The 27,410-nt window shown below is 42.3% G+C and overlaps 1 protein-coding gene and 1 pseudogene across 4 annotated transcripts; one reads left to right on the top strand and one right to left on the bottom strand.

The window, feature by feature from the left end:
* Window positions 1–6,137: 6,137 nt before the first annotated feature.
* Window positions 6,138–8,475, top strand: LOC138438019 (nucleolin pseudogene; annotated as a pseudogene).
* Window positions 8,476–9,017: 542 nt separating this feature from the next.
* Window positions 9,018–27,002, bottom strand: SLAMF7 (SLAM family member 7). Of its 4 annotated transcripts, none has more exons than XM_069546192.1 (7): window positions 26,758–27,002; window positions 18,199–18,531; window positions 17,809–18,081; window positions 17,479–17,595; window positions 16,488–16,591; window positions 10,852–10,914; window positions 9,018–10,028 (listed from the first exon to the last, which is right to left on the bottom strand). In XM_069546192.1, the coding sequence occupies exons 1-7, from the start codon at window positions 26,804–26,806 to the stop codon at window positions 9,957–9,959; spliced, it is 1,011 nt and encodes a 336-aa protein (XP_069402293.1). In that variant the 5' UTR covers window positions 26,807–27,002; the 3' UTR covers window positions 9,018–9,956. The 4 variants fall into 4 exon arrangements, with proteins under 4 accessions (XP_069402293.1, XP_069402283.1, XP_069402310.1 ...); XM_069546182.1 differs by having other exon boundaries at window positions 16,488–16,597; window positions 26,758–26,873; XM_069546209.1 differs by lacking the exons at window positions 9,018–10,028; window positions 10,852–10,914 and adding an exon at window positions 15,282–16,327 and having other exon boundaries at window positions 26,758–26,891.
* Between the last annotated feature and the right edge of the window lie 408 nt (window positions 27,003–27,410).

The following is a 27,410-nucleotide window of genomic DNA, read 5'->3' as shown; positions in this document are numbered from 1 at the left end:
ATCCTGGAGTCAGAATGAGGAGGCTTTCTTGGGGAAGCCAAGATTGAAGGATCCATGAGGGTGATAAGGTGGAGATGTACATTGATGGTTCAGGGGTGCTTTCCAGAGCCAAGTCACAATATTACACTGTTTGGGGAGTAGTCCTAAAACCTAATGTTGGCATGGTTCCATCTTAGCTTTTATCAGCTGGATGTGAATGAGGCTTCATTGTCATATACTTAATATGTTTGCTTGCTGCTGCTGCTAAGTCGCTTTAGTTGTGTCCGAATGTGTGACCCCATAGACGGCAGCCCACCAGGCTCCTCCATCCATGGGATTTTCCAGGCAAGAGTACTGGAGTGGGTTGCCATTGCTTTCTCCGAATATGTTTGCTCAGATCTTTGGCTAACCAACTTTTTTCCATGACTTTCTGACAGCTATTTTTGTTCAATAATGAATAATGAAGTGAGATTTACTGTAAAAAATAAATTACCGCCTTTTCCACTGATAAGAGTTTTTAGAGATTTAGTCACCCTCCTCTTCCTGGTACAAAGGGGAGACACCCTTCACATGGAGATTTCCTTATAAATATAAATGTCCCTTACAAAAGGATAACTTCTGCTTGGTTTTCAGAGCTTCTCCCGTGTCTGCTGATTCTTAAAAATAAAAAGCTCAAGGAAATTCCCTGGTGGTCCAGTGGTTAGGACGCTAGACTTTCAATTCCTGCTCAAGGAACAAATATCCTACAAGCTGTGTGGTGTGGCCAAAACAAACAAACAAAACACATGCACACAGAAAATCAGCTCAAGGTAATCATGCTCAAGAGGCATAGTTTTGGGTGGTAAAGTTGGTTATCCTTCATAACATTTTCTAGTTTTATAATGCATAATTCTCTACTGTAAGTTTTAAAATCACTGATTCAATTTCATTACTGGTAATTTATCTGTTCACTTAGTGAGTGATCAACAACAGCAGCAACAAAAATTGATCTATTCATATCTTCTACTTCCTGGTTCAGTTTTGGGAGATTTTCCTTGTCCATTTCTTTCTAGGTTGTTCATTTTACTGTCATATGGTTGTTCACAGTAGTTTCATATGATCATTTATATTTCTGTGGTGTCATTTGTAGCTTCTCCCTTTTTCATTTCTGATTTTTTTGATTTTCGCCCTTTCTCTTTTTTTCTTGGTGAGTCTGGCTAAAGGTTATCAATTTCATTTATCTTTTCAAAGAATCAGCTTTTTTCTTTCTTTCTTTCTTTTTTTTTTTAAATTTTAATTGGAGGTTAATTACTTCCACCTCCCTCCCTATCCCATCCCTCAGGGTCATCCCAGTACACCAGCCCTGAGCACCCTGCCTCATGTGTTGAACCTGGACTGATGATCTATTTCACATATGATAATATACATGTTTCAATACTATTCTTTCAAATCATCCCACCCTCACCTTCTCCCATAGAGTCAAAAGTCTGTTCTTTACATCTGTGTCTATTTTGCTGTCTCACATGTAGGTCATCATTACCATCTTTCTAAATTCTATATATATGTGTTAATACACTATATTGGTGTTTTTCTTTCTGACTTACTTTGCTCTTTATAATAGGCTCCAGTTTCATCCACCTCATTAGAACTGATTCAAATGCATTCTTTTTAATAGCTGAGTAATATTCCATTGTGTATATATACCACAGCTTTCTTATCCATTTGTCTGCCGATGGACATCTAGGTTGCTTCCATGTCCTGGCTATTATAAACAGTGCTGCGGTGAACATTGAGGTACCACGTATCTTTCAATTCTGGTTTCCCCAGTGTGTATGCCCAGCAGTGGGATTGCTGGTCGTATGGCAGTTCTATTTCCAGTTTTTTAAGGAATCTCCACACTGTTCTCCATAGTGACTATACTAGTTTGCATTCCCACCAACAGTGTAAGAGTGTTCCTTTTCCTCCACACTCTCCCCAGCATTTATTGTTTAGACTTTTGGATAGCAGCCATTCTGACTGGCATGAGATAGTACCTCATTGTGGTTATGATTTGCATTTCTCTGATAATGAGTGATGTTGAGCATCTTTTCATGAGTTTGTTAGCCATTTGTATGTCTTCTTTGGAGAAATGTCTCTTTAGATGTTTGGCCCATTTTTTTGATTGGGTCACTTATTTCCTGGAATTGAGCTGCATGAGCTGCTAGTATATTTTTGAGATTAATTCTTAATTAATTCAAATTTGAGATTAATTCTTTTGAGATTAATTTTTGGAATTAATTACTTTGTTTGCTATTATTTTCTCCCATTCCGAAGGCTATCTTTTCACCTTGCTTATAGTTTCCTTCATTGTACAAAAGCTTTTAAGTTTAATTAGGTCCAATTTATTTATTTTTGCTTTTATTTCCATTACTCTGGGAGGTGGGTCAGAGGATCCTGCTGTGATTTATGTCAGAGGATGTTTCGCCTATGTTTTCCTCTAGGAGTTTTATAGTTTCTGGTCTTATATTTAGATATCTAGTCCATTTTGAGTTTATTTTTGTGTATGGTGTTAGAAAGTGTTCTAGTTTCATTCTTTTACACGTGGTTTACCAGTTTTCCTAGCACCACTTGTTAAAGAGATTGTCTTTTATCCATTGTATATTCTTGCCTCCTTTGTCAAAGATAAGGTGTCCATAGGTGTGTGGATTTATCTTTGGGCTTTCTGTTTTGTTCCATTGATCTATGTTTCTGTCTTTGAGCCAGTACCATACTGTCTTGATGACTGTGGCTTTGTAGTATAGCCTGAAGTCAGGCAGGTTTATTCCTCCAGTTCCATTCTTTCTCAAGATTGCTTTGGCTATTTGAGGTTTTTTATAATTCTATATGATTGTGAAATTATTTGAAAGAACCATCTTTTAATTTCATTGATTTTTTTTCTATTGTGTTTTAGTCTATATTTTATTTATTTCTGCTCTGATCTTTATGATTTCTTTTCCTTCTATTAACTTTGGGGTTTTTGTTGTTGTTGTCGTTGTTCCTCTTTCTCTAGTTTATACTCCTTAATTCCTACTGTAAAATTCATGTATCTTTCCCTTGTGGTCAGACTCTTAGGTGTTTTCCAAAACTTCACCATCACACATGGCAAAATAACACGTTTCTGTAGGTAAGCCTTACATTCCTTTTTGAGACGAGATAACTCTCAATCCAACTTCTTCAAGAAGCATTGTTTTTAAGTTATTTTAACATTTGGTAGGGAGAGAGATTAATTCCCATTTCCTCCCTCTCTTCCTGCCCCTTTTTGCTATAAGTCAGTATTAAAATAAATTTCTTGGTCCAAGATAGAGCTGCTTCAGCCTAGGGAGTCAAGTGAGCAAAGTGAAACTCAGATAACTTGTGTCTCTCCAAATGTTTCCCTTGATCAAAAATGCAGTGTATCTGGTCAGCCAATCCCCAAAGGCCAAGCCAACTTTGGGTCTTCTCACCCCAAACAAGGTTGATGATGTGGCTCCAGCCAATCAGATATTTTCTGTTTCCTTGTTCTTCATTCTTTATCCTGTAAAAAGTGTCCAGCCTCTTGCCCAATTTGCAGTTCTCCAAATGGAGACTGTACCCTTCATGAAGTGTTTGTTTGTATCACCTAAGCTATTCATGTTTTAATGCCAGTAAATGGGTCTAGAATATGCCACCTTAGAATGTGCCACTTTGGCAGGTGAATTATTTTGCGCTAAAGTCAACTAAGTTCCTGCCATCCAGGAAAAACTTTTTATCACTCCTTAAAATTGCTTAAAGTAATTTAGAAATGTGGTCTGTACCAGAAAGAGGGTTATTACCAAAGACAGCTTTTTCGTCTGAGACATGTGTCTGTACAGCAGGCAAATATCTGCTAACCAAATATTTGCTCTTCTTATCTTCCTGTGAGCTGTCTTCTACCCTGATGAAGTCCTAGCTCCCCATTTCTTTTATTAGCTTAGGATGGTATATAAGCCTTAATTGCCTGACTGCCTTTGAGTCTCATATTCCTATGGGTCTCCCATACATATAAAGTTAAATTTGTTTCTGTCTTGTAACTCTCTACCATTGATCTAATTATTCCAGCCAATAAACCTAGAAGATAAAAAGAAGAATTTTTTTCTCTCCTACAATAGACATCTCTCTTTTAAAGGCTGAGTATCCACTTTAATGCTTCTGTTATCTTATCCTGAGTTGACTTTTGGGAAGTTAACCATTAAAAAAAAAAAAAAAGTACTATTGTCTTTGCTAAGCATCAGTACCATATATGAATCTGACTACAGACCAAGAGCTTGTTTCATATAATCCTCACCACTGGAAGCCCTGTAAGGGTTTTAGAGATAAGAAACTAGAGGCTCATGGAACCCAAGTCTTTGGTGAGAGTTGTTCTGCTAGTAAGTGTTCTCAACCCCAAGCCTGCCTGTCTCCAAAGCTATATCCTTTCCTCCATCTAAAGTTGGGAAGAGGGGGATTCACCCTTCTCAAGCTTTGAGCCACATCTTCCTCTGCAGTGGCTAATAGGTGGTGGAGAGGGCTTTGCTTTTGTTCTAGCCTTGATTGCACTCTGAAGTGTGGAACTTTAGCAGGGCTCCTAGTTTGTCTTGATTTCAGTGTCAGCATCTGCAAACTGAAAATACATACCCCAGAATAGCTTGCCTCATAGGCGTCATATGAGGAGCCAATGGAACAAAATTTATGTGAAAGTCACTGGCCCTAGTGAGGGATTGTTGGGTGGGAAAGTGTGGCAAGAGAGGGGCGTCTAAGAAGACTCACTTGTTGAGAGGGTTAGGTGGGTGTAAAATGCTAGTGGAATCTCAATGACACATTTTCTCCAGCGGAGTCAGGCAAACACCCTGAAGGTTATCATCTCAGTCTAGGGAATACTGTAAAGTAGTATTTTTTTCCAGTTAGAATAATGGGGGAGTCACACTCTTGCCTAAAGACCCACCTGACTTTGGACTGAGGGAGAGAGAACAGTGCAGCTCAGAGGATAAAGCATCAAAAATTTAACTAAAGACAGAATCCGAGCAGATTATTTTAAGCTGAAAATTAGTCATCAGTTAAGGAGATTAGCCATCAGTTAGGTCTATTAAACTGTAACTTGTCTTCTGATCAAACTTGTTTTAATTGTCTTTACAAAAACTTCGGTGTCCTTCAAGCATCATGTAGCCTAAAGAAAATGTTTGCCCTAATTGTTTTTTAGGAACTTGGAGTCATCTGTTCAGTTGGAGATTGAGCCAGTTAAGACTGATTAAGATCTCTGGTTCTCCAACTGGGCATGCATGAGTGTCCTCTTGGTGACATTTTAACATTAGCGGGTTCAAAAGTCCACCCTTGGAACATGCTCATGCAGCCATTTTCAGAACATGCATCCAATGAAGAAGCCTGTATCTTAGTTGTAGTGCACAATGATTATTATCTCACTTTTTTTTAAAATTTCTAATTACCTTTCCCCACATTCCTCATGCTTCAGGCCACCTGCTTTCTTACCTGAGCCCTTCACCTTTGGAGAAGTAGATTTGGGATTTGTTCTCCTGTCTCCTCACTTGGCTGTCTTATGAATAAACCTTTCCTCTACTTCAAACTTTGGTGACTCAGGAACAACACTGATGCCTAAAAGAATTTAAGATAAGAGGCCTATCCAGGAAGGTTCCGCACCCCCAATCTTTCTGAGAATTAGAAAAAAGCCTCTTCCTCAAGACTTGCTGATTTTATCTTTAAAAAGTAATTATATAGAGGAGCGTGGCCCCCGACGTGGGCTTCGCCTTGTGGGCGGCCTGCGGAGGGACCCGGCCCTGGGGCGGAGGGCGGCGGTGCACCTGGTCTCGGGTCCAGCCAGGTGGGCGGACGGGAGGGGGGCTCCGGAAGGCGGCCCTGCCACATGCTTTCTGCGCGGGGCTGCGCGCCCTGGCTGCCTGAGACTTCTCCCACGCGGACCTTCCAGGGCTGAAAGGAGCGGGGTTGGTAACCTGGGAAAGGAAGTCTTAATAGAAGACTACGGGTTAAGACGTGTTTTTTTTTTTTTTCCCTTCTTCTTCTAAAGCTGCCTTATTTTAAATTCAGATGAGGGTGGTGGGATTTGGTGCCACAATTTACCTCAAAGGCTTTTCCGAGGTGGTTTTCCTCACGTGAAGGGCCTTGAATTGTTGGCAGTTACAGTGGTCCAGTTGTAGTCCTCACTGAGAAACGGTATGGTGAAGCGAGGTTCAATTCTCGCTGGAGGTGTCATTTTTAAAACGTGTGTGCTCAAAGAACGTAGCAAGAAGAGAGTAGCCTTTTTATCCAAAGCAAAGGCTGGTAAAAATCAAGGTGACTCCAAGAAAATGGCTTCTGCTCTGAAAGAGGTAGAAGATAGTGAAGATGAGGAAATGTCAGAAGATGAAGACGATGAGAGCAGTGGAGAAGAGGTTGTTATCCCTCAGAAAAAAGGCAAGAAGGCTACCACAACTCCCCCAAAGAAGATGATGTTTTCCCCAACAAAAAAGGTTGCAGTTGCCACACTGGCAAAGAAAGCAGTTGTCACCTCTGCAAAACAGGCAGCAGCTACACCAGCCAAGAAGGCAGTTACACCTGCTAAAGCAGTGGTAACACCTGACAAAAAGGGAGCCACCCCAGGCAAAGCATAGCATTGGTAGCACCTCTGGTAAGAAGGGAGCAGCCGCCCCAGGCAAGGGAGCAAAGAACGGCCAGAATGCGAAGAACGAAGACAGTGATGAAGATGAAGACGACAGTGAAGAGGAAGACGACGATGATGAAGAGGAGGATGAGTCAGCCGTGAGGAAGGCAGCTGCTGCTTTTGGTGCTGCTCCTGCCACAGATGATGAGGATGATGAGGATGAAGATGACGATGAGGAGGAAGACGAAGATGACTCTGAAGAAGAACCTATGGAGATTGTATCAGCCAAAGGAAAGAAAGCTCCAGTAAAAGCTGTTCCTGTGAAGGCCAAGAGCGCTGCTGAAGATGAAGAGGATGATGATAATGAAGAGGAGGAGAAGGATGAGGAGGAAGAAGAGGAAGAGGAGGAAGAAGAGGAAGAAGAGCCTGTCAAAGAAGCACCTGGAAAAGGAAAGAAGGAACAAAAAGCAGCTCCTGAAGCCAAGAAACAAAAAGTGGAAGGCACAGAACCAACTGCATCTTTCAATCTCTTTGTTGGAAACCTGAACTTCAATAAATCTGCTCCTGAGTTGAAAATGGGTATCAGTGGCCTTTTTGTTAGAAATGATCTTGCTGTTGTCGATGTCAGAATTGGTGTGTCTAGGAAGTTTGGCTAAGTGGATTTTGAATCTGCCGAAGACCTGGAAAAAACCTTGGAACTCACTGGTTTAAAAGTCTTTGGCAATGAAATTAAACTAGAAAAACCAAAGGGAAAAGACAGTAAGAAAGATCGAGATGCAAGAAGGCTTTTGGCTAAAAATCTGCCTTACAAAGTTACTCAGGATGAATTAAAAGAAGTATTTGAAGATGCTGTGGAGATCAGATTAGTCAGCAAGGATGGAAAGAGTAAAGGGATTGCTTATATTGCATTTAAGACAGAAGGTGATGCAGAAAAAACCTTGGAAGAAAAGCAGGGAACAGAGATAGATGGGTGATCCAGGCGGACTCATGTTGATGTATGGCAAAACCAATACAATATTGTAAAGTAATTAGCCTCCAATTAAAATAAATAAATTTATATTAAAATAAAATAAAATAGAACATAGTAAAAAAAAAAAAAGAAAGAAAGATCAAAGTCAAGACCATAGAGATGGAAAGAATAGCACTTGGAGTGGTGAATCAAAACCCCTGGTTTTAAGCAACCTCTCCTCTAGTGCAATGGAAGACACTCTTCAGGAAGTATTTGAGAAGGCAACTCATATCAAGGTGCCCCAGAACCAAAATGGCAAAGCGAAAGGGTATACATTTATAGAATTTGCTTCATTTGAAGATGCTAAAGAAGCTTTAAATTCATGTAATAAAAGGGAAATTGAGGGCAGAGCCATCAGACTGGACTTGCAAGGACCCAGGGGATCACCTAATGCAAGAAGACAGCCATCTAGAACTCTGTTCGTCACAGGTCTCTCTGAGGATAAAAACAGAAGAGACGTTCAAGGGATTGTTTGATGGCTCTATTCAAGCAAGGATAGTCACTGACTGGGAGACTGGATCCTCCAAAGGGTTTGGTTTTGTAGACTTCAATAGCAAGGAAGATGCCGAAGCTGCCAAAGAGGCCATGGAAGATGGTGAAATCGATGGGAACAAAGTCACTTTGGACTGGGCAAAACCTAAGGGTGAAGGTGGCTTTGGTGGCCGAGAAGGAGGCAGATGTGGCTTTGGAGGCCGAGCTGGTGGCAGAGGTGTTTGAGATGGATTTGGTGGCAGAGGCCGGGAGGCTTTGGAGGGCAAGGAGGCTTCCAAGGAGGCAGAGGAGGAGGAGGAGACCACAGCCACAAGGAAAGAAGACGAGTTTGAATAGTTTCTTCTATCCCTGTCTCTCCCTATTCCATTGGAAAGAGAGGACTCGGGTTTTTACTGTGTTATCTGATCAATGACAGAGCCTTCTGAGGACATTCCAAGACAGTGTACAGCATTGTGGTCTGCTTGGAGGTCCGTATAGATAACATTTCAAGGGAGATAACCCTATTGGTGTTGACTGGATATTCGTATAAACTTTTTAAAAGAGATGAGTGATAGAGCTAACCCTTATCTGTAAGTTTTGAATTTATATTGTTTCTTCCCATGTACAAAACCATTTTTTTCCTATGGAGTTTTGTGTGTGTGTGTGTGTGTGTGTGTGTGTGTGTGTGTGTGTGTGTGTGTTGGGGGTGTAAAGGAAAGCAGAATGTTTTATCATGATTTTTGCTTCAGCAATTTTGGGACAAATTAAAAGTCCTAGAACTTTGAAAAAAAAGTAATTATAGTAATAAATACAATCACTTACAATATTTACCATGTGAATATCACTCCACTGGGTGTGGTGTCTCAGAAAGGACCCATCTATGAAGGGGAGCAGAACTCTTTGGCATAAGGATTATTTTGTGCTGATTGTTTTTACAGAAATAGCAAAAGCTCTGAAAATGAATAGACCTTCCTCTTTTGTAAGTTACATTTATTTTTACACTTTCCCAATGCAGAAGTTGTTTTCCCTTAAATAAAGGAGACACTTCACACCCCCAGACCTGGGATCTCAGATCTGTTCCCAACATTTCCATTCAAGTTGTGTATCCAGAAAGACCCAAAAGCAACCTTCCCTCTCTGCATGTTCCTTGTCTGAGTTTCCAGTCAGCCAAACTGTCTTCCACCTGGCTTCTCTCCTTGTGCACTTTGACTCCCAAGTCTTGTGTATCCACTCTTGACCCTCTGGGTTTCAGAAATCTGTGGTCAGGCCTGCTGCCACTGCCCAGGGAAGTAGTTCCTGAAGGGTCAGTTTCAGGATAGCAGAGAGCATGTCTGACCAAAATCACTGTGTGCTCAGCACAGCACTTGTGAGGTCAGCATGTCACTGATGAGTCAGTAAATCAATCCCTTCAACTGCTGTCTTCTGCTTCTGTTGCTGAGGTCGGCTGGCCACCCTGAAGTTCTTGCCCTCTTGGCAACCAAGCACTTGGTGTATTCCTCATCTCCAAGCCCTGGAAAGGGAGCTGTTTGAATCTGTGTTAACATTTCAACAGAGATGCTTCTAAGCCCCTTGCTTTGAGTTGGCCAATAAATTCCTAGTCAAATTTCCAGGGTCAGATTTAGGGTTTGGGGAGATTTGTCAGCAGTGGATAGGGATGTGAGACTTTTTTTTTTCCTCACTCCATGGCTTGTGGGATCTTAGTACCATAACCAAGGATTGAACCTGGGCCCTCAGCAGTGAGAGCACAGAGTCCTAACCACTGGACCACATGGGAATTCCCAGATTAGGAACTCTTAACTCTGAAGGAGCATAAGGTATAGTTTATTCTGGAAGTCAGAGTTCTTCATTCTTTCTTGATGTTTTTGGTCCAGTCAGTGAATTCTTCTGGTCATTTTCTTTGGAACACATGTCTGTTCAGATGACCTTGTTATAGGTACATGATCTTGGTGTATCTGATGACATGGGCAGGGAGTGGGGTTCTGTTACCTGTTGGGCAGACATAAAGATGCAGAACGCTGTAAGGGAGCAGGGCTCTGGATCCTCCCAAGAGACCCCAGCATCCCAGACACTTCACTGCCAAGGGTACTCAACCCAACCTCCCCACTGTGCTTGCTCGTCTGTTTAATCATTTTGACCTTAGAAAACCCATCCCTCAAGCGTAACCCACGTTTATCTTGAATTCTTAATGGACTGAACTTTCCTTCTAACATTCTATCCAAACCAACCTTTCCTATTACTAAGCACAGTGCTTGCCCCATCCTCAATTTTCTGATCTGGTTTGAAGACAAGAAAGGAAGGTATCCCTGCTTCCACCAAGCGTGATCTCTGTAGGAATAAGATTTACAAACTTACTGTGTTGGTAGTAATTAGACTGTGGGGGGAGGTGTAAACTAGATGTAACATAGCTAGATCTTGGAAAAGAAGAAGAATGTTCTCCTGCCTCTAGTTTACAAGTGACTCAAAATAAGCTGGAGTTGTCTCCCCAGCCATCCCTTTCTCCCGGCACAGGCTAAGCTGTGGACATTTTCCCATGCCCTCAGGCAGGATCCTGCTGATTTTCCCTATCACTCCTACCTGGAAACTCTCTCCTACTCTATTTGTTCCACTTTATCCCCACTTCAACTCCTAAAACACAATTCTCTCCTTTTCCCCACATACTTGTAAACTTAAGCAACGGGAATGGGATACACTGGGTGCCTTTTAGTACCAGGGAAAATGAGATCCCTGGGGCCCAAGAAATTTTAGGTAATCTTGAATAAGAAAAGAGGATGAGACACCTAAGATGAAACTCAACCCTAAGGGTTCTTACCTTTGGGGGTATGTGCAAAATGGAATAGATGGTATTTGCTGGGTTTTCCTCTGGAATAACTCTCTGTTAGAAAACAAAGAACAAACAAAAGAAATCATCACCTACACCCTGGGTCCTTGGAAGAAAAGTTATGACCAACCTAGACAGCATATTAAAAAGCAGAAACATTACTTTGCCAACAGAGATCTGTCTAGTCAAAGCTATGGTTTTACCAGTAGTCATGTATGGATGTGAGAGTTGGACTGTGAAGAAGGCTGAGGGCTGAAGAATTGATGCTTTTGAACTGTGGTGTTGGAGAAGACTCTTGAGAGTCCCTTGGACTGCAAGGAGATCCAACCAGTCCATCCTAAAGGAAATCAGTCCTGAATATTCATTGGAAGGACTGATGCTGAAGCTGAAACTCCAATATTTTGGCCACCTGATATGAAGAGCTGACTTATTGGAAAAAACCCTAACACTGGGAAAGATTGGAGGCAGTGCTGGGAGCCAGCGTGAGGAACTCTGCCCATGGCAAAGGTCATGAGGAAGGAGGCTCGGCATACGCAAAGGCGGGATCGAGCCTCAGGAGACCCCCTGTTCCTGAGCATCTACCCCCAAAACCAGAGTCTGCCTACATTACAGTTTTATGCTCTCATCTACACCTCTGACTTTACAGGGGGCTGTCCCCCACCACCTCTCTCTCTAATGGAGTTAACTTAGGACTCCAGATAATAAATCTCTTGGGCGTGACAAAGGTGTCTCAGGTCAAATCTCTCTGCTGGCAGACTAGCTTCTGTGACAGGATTATCCACACTCCTGCCACTACACACATGATTGTTTACTACCTCTCAACCATAAACAGCACAGAGAGTTTGGAGTATTTTAAAAGTCTTAATTAGCATAGAGCTTTTCTCATTGTTGAGTCATTGATTGCCACCAGGCCTCCATATCCTTAGGCACCTGGGAGTATGTTAATCAATGTAATTGGAATGTAGAAAAGGAAATATAGTAGTTTTGATGTTAGCAATGCTAGACTTTTTGAGTTAATGAATTTTGTTTTATCACTGTACTCCTCTTTCTTTGTTACAAATCACTGTGTCCTTGCTATGTAAAAATGTAACTTTATCACTATCTTAAGACTAAGTAGATCTTAAGGGGAAACAGGTTTTCTTAAATTGAAGAAAGTAGGGAAAACCGCTAGACCATTCAGGTATGACATAAATCAAATCCCTTATATTTATACAGTGGAAGTGAGAAATAGATTTCAGGGCCTAGATCTTATAGATAGAGTGCCTGATGAACATGGAATGGGGTTCGTGACATTGTAAAGGAGACAGGGATCAAGACCATCCCCATGGAAAAGAAATGCAAAAAAGCAAAATGGCTGCCTGGGGAGGCCTTACAAATAGCTGTGAAAAGAAGAGAAGCAAAAAGCAAAGGAGAAAAGGAAAGATATAAGCATCTGAATGCAGAGTTTCAAAGAATAGCAAGAAGAGATAAGAAAGCCTTCCTCAGTGATCAATGCAAAGAAATAGAGGAAAAGAACAGAATGGGAAAGACTAGAGATCTCTTCAAAAAAAATTAGAGATACCAAGGGAACATTTCATGCAAAGATGGGCTCAATAAAGGGCAAAAATGGTATGGACCTAAGAGAAGCAGAAGATATTAAGAAGAGATGACAAGAATACGCAGAAGAACTATACAAAAAAGATCTTCATGACCCAGATAATCACGATGGTGTGATCACTAACCTGGAGCCAGACATCCTGGAATGTGAAGTCAAGTGGGCCTTAGGAAGCATCACTATAAACAAAGCTAGTGGGGGTGATGGAATTCCAGTTGAGCTATTTCAAATCCTGAAAGATGATGCTGTGAAAGTGTTGCTCTCAATATGCCAGCAAAGTTGGAAAACTCAGCAGTGGCCGCAGGACTGGAAAAGGTCAGTTTTCATTCCATTCCCAAAGAAAGGCAATGCCAAAGAATGCTCAAACTACCGCACAATTGCACTCATCTCACATGCTAGTAAAGTAATGCTCAAAATTCTCCAAGCCAGGCTTCAACAATATGTGAACCATGAACTTCCTGATGTTCAAGCTGGTTTTAGAAAAGGCAGAGGAACCAGAGATCAAATTGCCAGTATCCACTGGATCATGGAAAAAGCAAGAGAGTTCCAGAAAAACATCTATGTCTGCTTTATTGACTATGCCAAAGCCTTTGACTGTGTGGATCACAATCAACTGTGGAAAACTCTGAAAGAGATGGGAATACCAGACCACCTGATCTGCCTCTTGAGAAATCTGTATGCAGGTCAGGAAGCAACAGTTAGAACTGGACATGGAACAACAGACTGGTTCCAAATAGGAAAAGGAGTGCGTCAAGGCTGTATATTGTCACCCTGCTTATTTAACTTCTATGCAGAGTACATCATGAGAAACGCTGGACTGGAAGAAACATAAGCTGGAATCAAGATTGCCAGGAGAAATATAAATAACCTCAGATATGCAACAGATGACACCACCCTCGTGGCAGAAAGTGAAGAGGAACTCAAAAGACTCTTGAAAGTGAAAGAGGAGAGTGAAAAATTTGGCTTAAAGCTCAACATTCAGAAGACTAAGATCATGGCATCTAGTCCCATCACTTCATGGGAAATAGATGGGGAAACAGTGGAAACAGTGTCAGACTTTATTTTGGGGGCTCCAAAATCACTGCAGATGTTGACTGCAGCCATGAAATTAAAAGACACTTACTACTTGGAAGAAAAGTTATGACCAACCTAGATAGCATATTCAAAAGCAGAGACATTACTTTGCTGACTAAGGTCCATCTAGTCAAGGCTATGGTTTTTCCTGTGGTCATGTATGGATGTGAGAGTTGGACTGTGAAGAAGGCTGAGCACCGAAGAATTGATGCTTTTGAAGTGTGGTGTTGGAGAAGACTCTTGAGAGTCCCTTGGACTGCAAGGAGATCCAACCAGTCCATTCTGAAGGAGATCAGCCCTGGGATTTCTTTGGAAGGACTGATGCTAAAGCTGAAACTCCAGTACTTTGGCCACCTCATGACAAGAGTTGACTCATTGGAGAAGACTTTGATGCTGGGAGAGATTGGGGGCAGGAGGAGAAGGGGACGACCGAGGATGAGATGGCTGGATGGCATCACTGACTCGATGGACGTGAGTCCGAGTGGACTCCAGGAGTTGGTGATGGACAGGGAGGCCTGGTGTGCTGCAATTCATGGGGTCACAAAGAGTCGGACATGACTGAGCAACTGAACTGAACTGAACTGAACCTTTATCAATAGAAAGTAAGGTGGGACCATAAAATGTTGATCGGCCTCCAGGCCAGAAGATATTGTGAACAAATGTAAGACCTTTGTAAGAACAAAGATATGCTGATAAGGGTTGGAGCAGCTGACCCTGAGTGACTCTGTTTCTTACATTTATCTCTATGTATAACTAAATGTATAAAAGTGGACCTGGAAAATAAAGAAACAGGACCAGTTCCTGGAAAGATTGGTTTCCCCCGTGTGGTCTTTTCTCGTTCTCTTCTTTTCTGGCTGAATTCCCATCAGGAGCATGGAGGCTCGCCATGTCTACTTACCTGCCCTGGCTTCTAAAACCCACATGAGAGGGAGCCCAAGGAGGGGCACCCTCCACTATTCAAGCAGGCACTTGTGGCCTACATAGATAGTGCAAACCTCTTGTCTCGAGGTTTTATTGGTTTTCCACATAAACCAAGTTATTCAGCCTCTTTTTCTCCACTTATTTTCCTACTACACTATTTCTTTCTAATTTCCATCCATATCTTTAATTAAGCAATTAATTCCTAGGGCGCTGACTCCATCCCCAGTTTGAATTACCCTGGATCCACCGGGGCTGGTCCCCGGCAAGGCAGGAGGAGAAGGGGATGACAGAGGATGAGATGGTTGGATGGCATCACTGACACAATGGACATGAGTTTGAGTAAACTCAGGGAGTTGGTGATGGACAGGTAGGGCTGGAGTGCTGTAGTCCATGGGGTTACAAAGAGATGGACACGACTGAGCAGCTGAACTGAACTGAACTGAACTGAACATGCTGGGTCGCATAGACATAGACAAGGCTAAAGAGACATCCAGAATCTGGAGAAGGGAAAGCAGAGGTGGGAAGAGATGGTGAGAGGGAAGAGAGGGTTCTGGAACAGGAACAGGGAGTGAGAAGTATTCTTGCCCATGACTGCCATTGTAATTATTAATGACTTTTTTTCAAGAAGCAACTGCATTATTTTTAAACTGTGTTCTGTTTAAATCACTTAATAAATATGTAAGATAAAGAAGTCCCATGAGCTATGAATCTCCCAAGTGATTAAAGAATAATTTGAAATAATTCTGCTAATATTGCAAACAACTCAAATCAGAAAGGGATAAAACAATGATGACAACAATAACAAAAGCTCCTTCCAGGGCAGAGAAAGATATCCTGGGTCAGTAAAGTTTATTCTTGAACATCGAGGACAGTGCTGTGGTCTCCAGGGAATGTGTCTTGAGCAGGAGAAGAGGAGCATGTTGGGAAAGTGATCAGTTTTGACAAAAGTCAGGCTGAATGGAGCACATGGAGGTCTCTCCTGTGAGGAAGGAAGGAGCTCTCAGGACATCAACAACTTGGAAAAGGAAACGTAATGACTCCTCTTGGAAAAGTTGTAGATAAGTGTAAGAAGATGCATCCTGATCCAGAGGCATTGACGGATGGAGTGACACGAAGATTTTTGAGGCTGTAAAGTGCTTTAACTCTTTCATTAAGTGGGCCAATGTGGAAACAGCACTATGACCCCTAAGAAGCAAGCCCAGCTTTGGCTACAATGATTGCTCCTAGGGGACCTTTTGAAGCTGTCTATCTAGTTCTTGTCTCAAAACTGCATCTCTCTCTCTCTCTCTCTCTCTCTCTCTCTCTCTCTTCTATAACCAATTAATCAATTTAGCTCTGCTGAATCTTAGTTGTGGCACACAGGATCTTCATTGCCGGGTGCAAGCTCTCTTAGTTGCAGCATGTGGGGTCCAACTCCCTGACCAGGGATTGAACCTGGGCTTTCTGCTTTCGGAGTGTGGAGTCTTAACCACTGCACCACCAGTGAAGTCCCCAACTTGTCTCATTTTTTGGATTAATTTCAACTTTATCTTGAGATTTTCTTTTCAAAGAGTTTTCTTTGAGTTAACCTTGTGGTCACTGAAGCTTGATGACCCACACGTGGGAAGTCTTGGGTGTGGAACATCTGAGCCCTGCTGGTTCCTTGAATTGCCTCAGAGGAAAAAGCATCTCTGAAGCCCATCTTCTGACACCATAACTAAAATATCATGTTAAAATCACATTTCTATATCCTCCTTCCTATACAAAAGGAATCAGGCCTGTTCAGTGGCCATTGTGCCGGGGCCAGGGTCGGGGGGGGGGGGGGTGGCGGAGAGGGGTGATTCCATGGATCACAGTGTTAGCATTCCTGGCTGAGTCAAAACCAAAGGCCATCAATTCCTGCACAGGAAAGAATCCATAAACATAGAAGAGATAAAGTGCATTGGGTTTCAAGGGTTACACATTCTTATTTTTCATGCTGCCCTTGGAAAAAGCTCAACTAAACAAAGGAGGGACTCAGAGGAGAATCAGGCCCCAGAAAAAATGGGAAATAACTCACATTAAAATTAGAGATTGTATCATACTCGGGCATCTCTTCAGAAATGGGAGGGAAGTGAAGAGTTTCCTGATGAGTGTCCAGTTCCTTCTTCTCTTCAATGATCTCTGAAAATAAGTTGAGAGAGAATCAGAGCTGATCCTCTTTCCACTAGCCACCCCTATTGGTCCACCATCCCATTTGAATAACCCACTTAGGGTGATTATCAAGCATCCTGATTTTCCTATAACTGAAGGGTTTTCCAGAACATGAGACTTTCAATGCTAAACCCAGGAAAACTCCAAGATGAACTAGTAACCCTCATCACTTTGCTTCCCAAACTCTAAATAGGAAGCAGAGGAGATCATAAATTCTTCCTCAGTGTTTCCAGGAGGGAAAGAAGATCTCAGTGTCTGCAGTTCATTCCTAACCAATGCTTAGGTCCCTCCCTGATACCCTGAGCGGACGGTATCAGTGGGAACCCAAAAAGACAAATCAGCAGGGTTTAGGGACATGGGGTATAGCATGCAGAAAGACAGACAATGCCTTCTCCAAGAGGAATGTATCTAAACTGAGGTGGGGAGGAAAGAGAAATCTCTGGAGTTGATCCAGTGGAGGGAATTGGGATGGGTGGGGGCTCTGACAGGGATGGGCTGACTGGAGTGTGCTGGTCTGTGGCTCTCAGTGTTGGAGGCCATGGCCTCCCAGTCAGGGTAGCAGAGTCAGCTGTGTGGGGCCTGTGTCAGCAGAAGGGCTACACTAGCAAGTCCCTCTGGGGGGAAGGAGAAGGCAGGCACTGGAGAAGGGACTGAGAAGACCTTGGTCTCAGGATAGAAATTAAAGTATTCTCTCCACTCCAGAACCAAGTGCCAATGGATGGTGCTGTCCTTTAGGACAGACTGTGGCTTCTTCATTTCTGCATCCTTAGTGCCAGGTACGAAGCTTGGCACACAGTCCAACATATGCTTGTTAAATGAATGAGGGAAAAGATTGAGGTAAACAGTACATACTCTACCTTTTTTCCTTTCTCTTCGTATGATCAAAATAATTAACACCAGCGTGAGGGAACAGAGCAGGAAGAGTGACAACAGGACATAGAGGATCACATAGGGAGTCTGGCCCCCAGCAGCACCTTTAGAAAGAGAATGGGTGGGGGCACAGGGCAAGGAGAAGAGTCAGCTAGGGAAAATGGCACAGCTTTTGGAGCAATTGCAACCTCCCTCCCAGTCTGATGATTTCCCCAGGGCTTCTAGTTTTCACAAAAGGTTTGTTCACATGGGAACCAGGAGTAGAAGATATAGGTCTTAAGAACAGGGGCTCCTGGAGAAACAGGAGAGACAGTCACCTTCACAGAGATTCTGGGCAAAGATAGGGTTTGAGGAGTTGCTGCTGATGGGGTTACTGGCCATGCAGATGAAGGTCATGTCACTTTTCTCCCACCTCCAGGATATGGGAAGGATGGAGCCCCTGTGGGATTCATTGGTTGCCTGGTCCAGAGACTTCCAGCTGTAAGTTACATCCTCTTCTCCATGTTCCATGGAACATGTGAGATTGGTTACACAGGTGCCATTCTTATTCTCCTGCAGACCTATGATGACTTTGGGCTTTGACAGGTACTCTGTAAGAGAAATAGACAACCGAATAGACATCCAGTCTTTGTTTGAACAGCTTCAATATCAGGGAGTTCACCACTTTATGAAGGCAGTCATCCACCTTTGGACCTGATTCTGCTCACCATAGACATGCAGCTCATACTCTTGGGTGAGGGGATCCTGGAGGGTTGAGTTGTGTATCTCCACACGGTAGACACCTGAGTCATTCTTCGTCAGTCTGCTGAGCTTCAGGGAGTAGCCTTCATGTGGGAAATTCACTCTTTCCATGTTACGCTTTTGGGTCACTATGATAAGGGCGTTTTTGTCTGCCGTTTTTGGCTGTATGATGACGAGAGTGGTTGAATTGAAGACCCAGATAATGCTGTCAACTAGATTTACTGAGAGATTCAGAGGGAAAATCACAGACCCACCAATGGCACCAACCAGCTTCTTTGGGATTCCAGAGGCTGCTGGCCCTGCAAAACAGAGAACCATAAAGTAAACCTGAGTCCCTGCCTTTGCCACCAATTACTCACTCCCTTTGGGTCTTGGAAAGGTCCCAAGAAAGCCTTTCAGTCTAACCTAACCAGCCCCAGGAAACCTTTTGGGACCTCCTCACACAAAGACATTGAGGTCAGAACTCGCTGCCTGAAAGGGGTGATGGCAGGTAAATCCACCCCATTTCCAGAGACCTCTGGTTGAAGAGACCAAGCTCTGAGGCACACCATGAAACCCAGCTCCAGCCTTGACAAGTTCCTGTAGAGGGACAAGTAGGGAGGTTACTGTTTAAGCTCCACTTAGGACTTCCAAGATACTCCTGGGAGAGCCAATTTTGATGCAGATGAGGAAGGTAGCAGCCTATGTGACCTGGGGCAGAGGTTCTCAAGCACAAGCCAGAGCATTGAGAAAAAAGCTATAAGTTCTTAAAGACAATGGTAACATAGAATTTTGAGGATGATTTATTTTTCTATTTTTTAAAATTAATAATTTTTTTATTAAAGGATAACTGCTTTACAGAATTTTGCTATTTTCTGTCAGACCTCAACATGAATTAGCCATAGGTATACATATATCCCCTCCCTTTTGGAGCTCCCTCCCATCTCACTCCCATTCCCACCCCTCTAGGTTGATACAGAGCCCCTGTTTGAGTTTCCTGAGCCATACAGCAAATTCCCATTAGCTATCTATTTTACATATGGTAATATCACCTCACACCAGTCAGAATGGCCATCATCAAATAGTCTACAAACAATAAATGCTGGAGAAGGTGTGGAGAAAAGGGAATGCTCTTGCACTGCTGGGAATGTAAATTGATACAGCCCCTATGGAAGACTCTATGGAGATTCTTTAAAAAACTAGGAATAAAACCACCATATGACCCAGGATTCCCACTCCTAGGCCTATACCTTGAGGAAATCAAAATTGAAAAAGACACTTGTATCCCATTGTTCATTGAAGCACTATTTACAATAGCTAGAACATGGAAGCAACCTAGATGTCCATCAACAGATGAATCGATAAAGAAGTTGTGGTCTATATACACAATGGAATATTTTTCTATTTTATAATAGAATGGAGGGAATTCAAGATCATGCCCAAATGAGGTTCTCATTCACTTGAGTTCCAGTATCCAGTTCCAGTTTCTTGAGTGAAAAGGAAAAAAATGAGTGACTGGGAGCTCTGGAATATGCCCAGGCTACCTTGTAATGCTTACTCTGGACTATTGGGAATTGTAGTAGGGTTTTAATGCCCACTGTTTCCCCAATTTTTATTTCACTGCAATATTAATTCACCTCAAAAAGCATGACTTGCAAACAACCATCACTGATTTTTTGTCTCCAGGTGAAAAATAGCTAAGAATGGCTGCTGAAAAAGCTTCCAGAAGTGGTCAAGTGAGTATTTCTAGTAAACAAGTATGAGGAATAAGTCACCTTCTACCTATTAAGATCTGAAGGTTGGCCTCTGGATATAGCAGTGAGGGAACTTAGATAAGGACTAGCGGTTTGAAAGCCCCTACTCTGATCTCATGTAACCCAAACCAATGCTTAGAGGAAGAATTTTTTTTTTCCCCAGTCTCATTTTACAGACCAGGAACCACAGCCACAATGAGGTTAAGTGACTTACTGAAATACATGGTAAGAGGCAGACACGACCTCAGTAATCATAGGGTTAAGACCTTACAGAGCATATTTTACAAATGAGAAAACTCAATAGTGGAAGTTATTCAAGGTTCAGAAATAGTGGAAAAACTAAAACCAGAACCAAAATCTTCTCCTTAAAGATGTTCTCTGTGAAAGTAAAAACCCAAAGTTATTTTTCCTTCCTAGTTGGTCATTCTTCCATAAAATATTAAAATTTATATTTTGTGCTGTGTTGGTATAAAAATGAATGTTAACACCTGTTAGATTTATTACTACATAGTCATTATTATTGCAATATTTTTTCTTCAGGTTTCAAAAAAATATCAAAATGAAAACTTATGTGGGTCCCAGGCACTGTGCCTAATTGGGCCTGTGTGATTGACCAAGCATTCAGGTTCTTTTTTGTTTCACAGATAGATCTCCTGCCATAGTATTTTCTACCACCTCAGCACTCATGCGACTCATAACTCTTCCAGTAAAACACAAATTCCTGCAACTGTCTTATTCCGATATCTAAACTCATGAAAGCCTGAAAGTGAAAGTGTTAGTTGCTCAGTCATGTCTGACTGTTTGCTACCCCATGGACTATAGCCCGCCAGGCTTCTCTGTCCATGGGATTCTCCAGGCAAGAATACTGGAGTGGGTAGCCATTCCCTTCTCCAGGAGATCTTCCCAACATAAGGACCAAACCCAGGTCTCCCATATTGCAGGCAAATTCTTTACCATCTGAGATACCAAAAGAAGATTTTTATCTAAAATTATAGTTCCTATTAACACTCAACTACCCTGCTGTTGCTGCTGCTAAGTCGCTCAGTCATGTCCGACTCTGTGCGACCCCATAGACGGCAGCCCATCAGGCTCTACCGTCCCTGGGATTCTCCAGGCAAGAACACTGGAGTGGGTTGCCATTTCCTTCTCCAATGCATGAAAGTGGAAAGTCAAAGTGAAGTTGCTCAGTTGTGTCCAACTCTTAGCGACCCCATGGACTGCAGCCTACCAGGCTCCTCCATCCATAGGATTCTCCAGGCAAGAGTACTGGAGTGGGGTGCCATTGCTTTCTCCAACTCAACTACCCTAGAAAGTATTATTCCCAAATAACTATATTGCTGTTACTAAGGGTTTATTCTATGTCAAATGTCTTTTTTTGTAAATATTATACCTGTGACTTAGAGCAATCCTGAAAATTAGTTTTGATCCTTTTATCAGGGATCAGCAACCTTATAGGCCATGGGCCAAATCTGGTCTGCCCCTGTTTTGAAAATAAAGTTTTATTGGAACTCAGCCACGTTCTTTCCATAGCAGCAGTCTATGACTGCTTTTCCACTACAAAGGTTGAATTGGATAGTTGTGATAAAAATCATACTGCCTGCAAAACTTAAAATATTTACTATTTGGCCCTTCATAGCAAAAGTTTGTAAACTGGATTTGATTTAAAAAAAAAACAAAAAAAAAACCTCAAGTAACTTGTCCAAGAACACAAAGCTAGCAGGTGATAATTTGAGGGTTTAACCCAATGTCATTCCATCCCTGGAGCCTGAACTCTTTACACTACAGCTCAGTTTGAAGGTCCCTTGGCATTTGTTACAGCTCCAGGCCTTTCCATTACTCCCCATCCTCAGTTCCCTCAAGGGTTTAGGTGTCCACTCTGAAGCCCAGGGGCCTCATTGAATCCCAATTTCCCATTCAAGTCCTTTCTTGATCTTCCTTCAGGGGCAAGCAGTTCTATCAATGCCCCAGAGTAAGGGAATCTGTTGCTACCAAATGTTGACCTAGTCCTCTGATTACAGGTCTTGGATCTTAACCAACTTATTTGTTAAATTTATCTCTGCAAGAACTGGTTTCTCTTCCTGGGTGAATGATCTTTAGGAGTTGGTTTTTGCTTTAAAACATTTCCCTCTCTATAATTTATCAGTCAGTGGATATATACTTTGGATCACTCAAGCCTTTGTCAAATCACCTTGTTAACCAGACTTTTTTTTTTAATTGCCTCCTTGCTTCTCTAATACTAAGGGAAAGATGATTTTTCATTGCTTTCTCTTTGGTCATCTCATGAGGTGTCAGAATAGTCCCAGTAAATATTACAGACAAAAATTACTTTTATTTTGAATTTTTGATTTATCGATGAATGCATTCGTTCTTTTACTTCAATCGCAAGATGGAAGGGGTGAGTATTTTGAAGTCAAGTAAAGACTGGCTATGACTTGCTGCTAAGTAGGTGATTTTCCCAGATTAGGGTTCATTTCAGTATATATTTTTTTCACTTGAGATGTTGGGGGGATGTTTAAGTTGGGGACGTGATAAAACTATAAGAGTGTGACTTTAGTGGTTTAGCACTCATGCAGCACTTAAGCCAAGAGTAAATAATTGTTCTTTTTATGTCTCTACATATGTAGTTCTATCTCCCCAGGGTACATTTTAAGAAATGTGAATATTGTGAAGATATAAAAAAATGTCTTCAAATTCAATTGTTCCTTGTTAGAATGAAACTGGAGGGCAATATAGTGCAAATTGCCAGCGGGAACCTAGATGGAGGACATTGTTCTGGCTTTATTGTATCTTCAGGATGAGAAGAAGCACCATAAAGGAGGAAGGTGGTTCCATGCCATTCCCATATGTGAGCTCAGAGGTTAGGGGGCTGGACTGGCGAATCCTAACCAATTTTGCTTCCTCTTCCCAGTTGACTGTTTCTTGATCCAGAAACAAGACACTTCTCTTCTCAGGTGTTAAGACAAAACTAAAGCTTCCCTTTCTTGAATGGCTTCCCCACCTTCAGTGTGTGGCCCTCTGTAGGGTTTTACCACATCTAGGTAGGTCATGCTCTGCTCATTCAGTCATTCCTTCTTTTAACAAGAGTTTGTTTAGCTCCATATTTTGGCCAGATATGATTAGGAACTGGAGGGTATAAATGGGGAGCAAAATAATCATGATCCTTGCACTCATGGAGCTGGAAGAGAGTCATTAAATAAGTAACAACATGTGTTGTGAAACGAGAAGTGACAGGTACTTAGGGAACACACAGTGGGGGATGGGGGATGTAACATGTGTGATCAGAAGAGCCTAGAGAATGGGTGGCTATTTCCGTTTATCTACAAGGCCTGGAGGTTTGGGCCCCGTGAGATTCCCACCTGGATCAGTGCAGTGAATACTGTAACTTTCCTCCTCTGCATCCATTTCATTCCCTCCTCATTTTGTAGCAGCAAAATGGTTTGGATAAGACTGACAGGCACTCAACTCAAGTAGTAGCCTTCCTCTGGCATTAGTTCAGAGGCATCACACATCCCAGGTTGATTGTATCTAGAGAAGCCCAGGATTTTTGCTCCTAGGCAAGCAAAAGTTGATGCTGTGGGATGATATGAAGCCTTGGATGGCCACTCACTTAACCAGCAGACAAGCAACCAAGACTCCCCCCTCAGCTGACCCCCCGTTTATGTCCTAACTCATGCTGTTGTTGGTGCTTTATCCTTTTCTCTGTCCATCAAAATCATATTTAATACTCATAAAGCCTACTTCAAAGCCCTTCCCTGAGAAAGTCTTCAACTCTTTCTCACACTTAACCCCTTGAAATTCCACCAGGATTGTCATTTTATTTTCCACTTTAAATTTCCCAGAAGGAGCTATTCCCCTGGTAGTTGACTAGACATACCATTTTGCTGTGAGTTAGGAGATGACTGATCTACAGGCATTAGGTTCCAGATCCCGTGGTGATGGGGTCTGGGATCTCATCCAGGGATGAGTGGAGATGACCTCTCCTCTCAGGCAGCTTGGAGCAGTGTAAAAAAGAACTCTGAGCTAACTGGGTGTCAGGAGACTTGAGTTCCATTCTGGTTTCTCTGTGGCAATAACTCCAGCAATGAATACTTGGTATTATGAGTACTTTCTTGATCCTCAAAGCAACTCTGTGTGATAGAGGTTAAACTGCACTTTATAGATAAAGAAACTGGGGCTCCAAGATGCTGAGTCACTTTCCCAAGACCCCAAACTGGAAAGTGGCAGATGTGACAAGAGGAGATAATTTGTTCCTCGGCCTCCTCTAAAGACCCTCATTCTTTCCGCTTCTGCCTCCCACTACTGCTTTGAGTTTCAGTATTCTAAAGACTCATAGGAGAAAAGGCATAACCTTTATTCACCAGAATTTGGGTGAGGGTGAAGGGTGAATACAGATGTGAAGGCTGTTCTTGAGAAGCACAAAGCAGTCTGAACCACGGTGGGGGGCCCAGGGGAAACAGGCAGTAGTGGTATAAGAGACAGGCTTTGAGAACGCTTCCTATTTTTTGGTTTCATTTCTACAAGAATGGCTAAAAGTGAGATTTCCCCAAACCTCTTTTGGGTGGCTTCTCACAAGTTAAGCTTCTTATAAGATGGTCTGGACCCTAATGCATACACATCAGTCACTGGCTAATGCACAACAAAAGAGTATGTCCAGCCATCTCACAGGGAGATAGCTCCTACAGTGAGCATTCCCACCTACTTTTGGAAGTGGAGGGAGCTGGGAGAGAAGACCTTTTGCTTTCTGTCATGGCCAAGATATTTTTTGCACCAGGAGAGTCAACCCAAAGATGCTCTTCATAACAAGAAGGGACCATAGCTCCTCCCCTTTGCCACATGATTTTCCTGTGAGTTGTCACCTCCCAAACCTTCCTTCTTGTTTTTCTCATCTTGTCTTTTTCAACACCTCCCCAATACCGTCTCACCCACTTTTTAAAATTTCATTTCATTGACTTTCTCCTCAACACTACGGTATAATAGAATCACCATAAAATTGTGCCCATTTTCCAGATAAGAATACTGAGGCTGCAAGAGTTACTCCTTAGCCCCTCTGAATTTGGCTAGGGTAATTCTTGGTTGGTGCATCCACATTCTGACAATGGAGTTACCTATTCTTCTTGGGCATTTCCAGCACCTACATTGGCTTCATGTACCTGGAGAGGGAAGGAATCCCTGGGGAAGATTCAGCTCAAGTACACGTTTATCAAGCACTTTTCCTCGGAGTACAGTGTTATCCAGTTAGTTTGCTGTGATGAAATGAGCACTAGCTTTGGAAACAGTCTCTGCTCTACCTCCTCTTGCCTAAGACATTTGACCTCTCAGAGCCTACATTTTGGGGATAATACTATCTATCTTGTAAACTTGTGAGGAAATTGTATGAGAAATGCCTTGTGTAATAGGAGCTTAATAAATGGTGATTTATTATTATCTTGTTTTGCATTTGATATCTCATTTAAAACATCACAATAATTTGCAAGTTAGGTTTCATTTTCTGTTACGTATTTGTAAGCAAAAAGTTTCAGAGGCCAAGAAACCTATTCACAATAATATAGTCACTATCAAACTCAGGACTCCTTGTCCAGGGCAGCACTGCTTCCATGGTCCTTCTTCCTGGAAGCTCTAGAACAATCTTGGATTGTCCTTTCAATCACAGGAGGTATAGCATGCAGGCTGCCACAGTCTCTTGGAGCAGGGCTCACACTTGCAACCCGCTGCCCCAGGTCAGGTTTCAAGTGAGCACCTGGGTTGTGAAAAGTCCTGCCATGTTTCCCCCCGTGTCACCATCCCCAAGTTCCACTTCTGATCACCACTTCTGTTCAGGAGTGGTTTTTAAAGTGGGGCTCTATACCAGGACCATGTGCTTCCTAAAAATGGAAACTTCTAATGAACTCAAGGAGGGCAAGAGTCTGTTGATGCTTCAAGAGGTCTGGTGGTGGGGAGGAAAGGATTGGTTTTCTAAGCAGAGACTGATTGCATTGCTTGGGTTAAGAGAGAAAATTCAAATGTTCTCTGTCATTAAAATGATTGTTAAATGCAAAATCATTTAAAATACTTTTCTGAATAACATATATTTATATTGACATAAATATGAAACATGGGCTTCCCTGGTGGCTCAGTGGCAAAGAAACTGCCTGCCAGTGCAGCAGATGCAGGTTAGATCCTTGGCTCAGGAAGATGCCCTGGAGACAGAAATGGCAGCCTACTCCAGTATTCTTGCCTGGGAAATACCATGGACAGAGGAGCATGGCAGGCTACAGCCCATGTGATCACAAAACAGTTGGACATGACTTAGCAACTAAACAACAATGAAAATATAAAGCATAGAAAAATATATGTATAAATGTTATAAATATATTTAAATAAAAATATTTAAAATACATATTTGTAAGTAAAGAAATATACACTTGTACCATCTCACCATCTCATTTGGTTTTTAAAATTACTCTCACAATGAGGGAGAGCTGAGGTCTGGAGAAGATGACATTCTTCATCTAATACATGGCAGACTCCAGGTTAAAACACAGGTCTTCCTGATACCCAGCACCACTTCTCTCAACCCTTCCTTCCCTGGGACAGTCAGAAGAGCAGTCAACCCCCAAAGTCATCCCTTCTCCTGTCCCTCCAGTCTCTTTCAGCCCTGGGTGATTCAGATACCACAGGAAACAAAAAGCAATATTACGTGAGTGACAGAGCCTGCTGAGTTGAGCCAGAGGTCCAGAGTGGAGCCAGGAGCCTGGAGCTACACCCAGGATGGGGTGGACAGTCAGAAAAATAAGAAAATCTTGTTGCACTCACCTGCGAGCTGGCAGAGGAGAAAGATAAAGCATGCTGGGACGCCAAGCATGTTGCTCTCTGAATGTTAGTGACTGAAACAAAACCATCACTGAAACAAACTACTTCCTGTCTGTAGTGCTTATATCTCTTCCCCTGTTGGAAAGTGGGGTCATGGGATAATGAGTCACTTTAGTGACTCTTTCTCACTATGTTCACAAGGAATGACTAAATCACTAATGATTAAAGCTATATGGTCAGCTCTTTCTGCTGTAACATAGGACCTCTCAGAGATTTAGAAGAGAGAACATGGAAGGAAATAGAAGGTTATATGGAGAATGAGAGAGTTGCACTGGAGATAATACTAATATCTCTTGAGCTTTTCAGAGTACCAGGAGTACCTGAATTCTTTTATGTATTCCTCATAACAATCTTGTGAGTAAAATACTTCCATAACCCCTAGTTTTACAGATGAGAAAATGAAGGCTTACAGTATATTACAGCAAAATCAAGTAGTTCTTTAATCAAAAGATATCATTATAATAGTAAAAAGAAAAGCCATGTGGTGGTAGAAGATATTTGTGTTCAGTTCAGTTCAGTTCAGTCGTTCAGTCGTGTTCGACTCTGTGCAACCCCGTGAATTGCAGCATGCCAGGCCTCCCTGTCCATCACCAACT

This window comes from Ovis canadensis, chromosome 1 (genome assembly GCF_042477335.2).
Source record: "Ovis canadensis isolate MfBH-ARS-UI-01 breed Bighorn chromosome 1, ARS-UI_OviCan_v2, whole genome shotgun sequence".
In the NCBI taxonomy this organism is placed as follows: domain Eukaryota; kingdom Metazoa; phylum Chordata; class Mammalia; order Artiodactyla; family Bovidae; genus Ovis; species Ovis canadensis.
The sequence above is the reverse complement of the archived record's forward strand: the minus strand, read 5'-3'. Positions and strand labels throughout refer to the sequence as shown.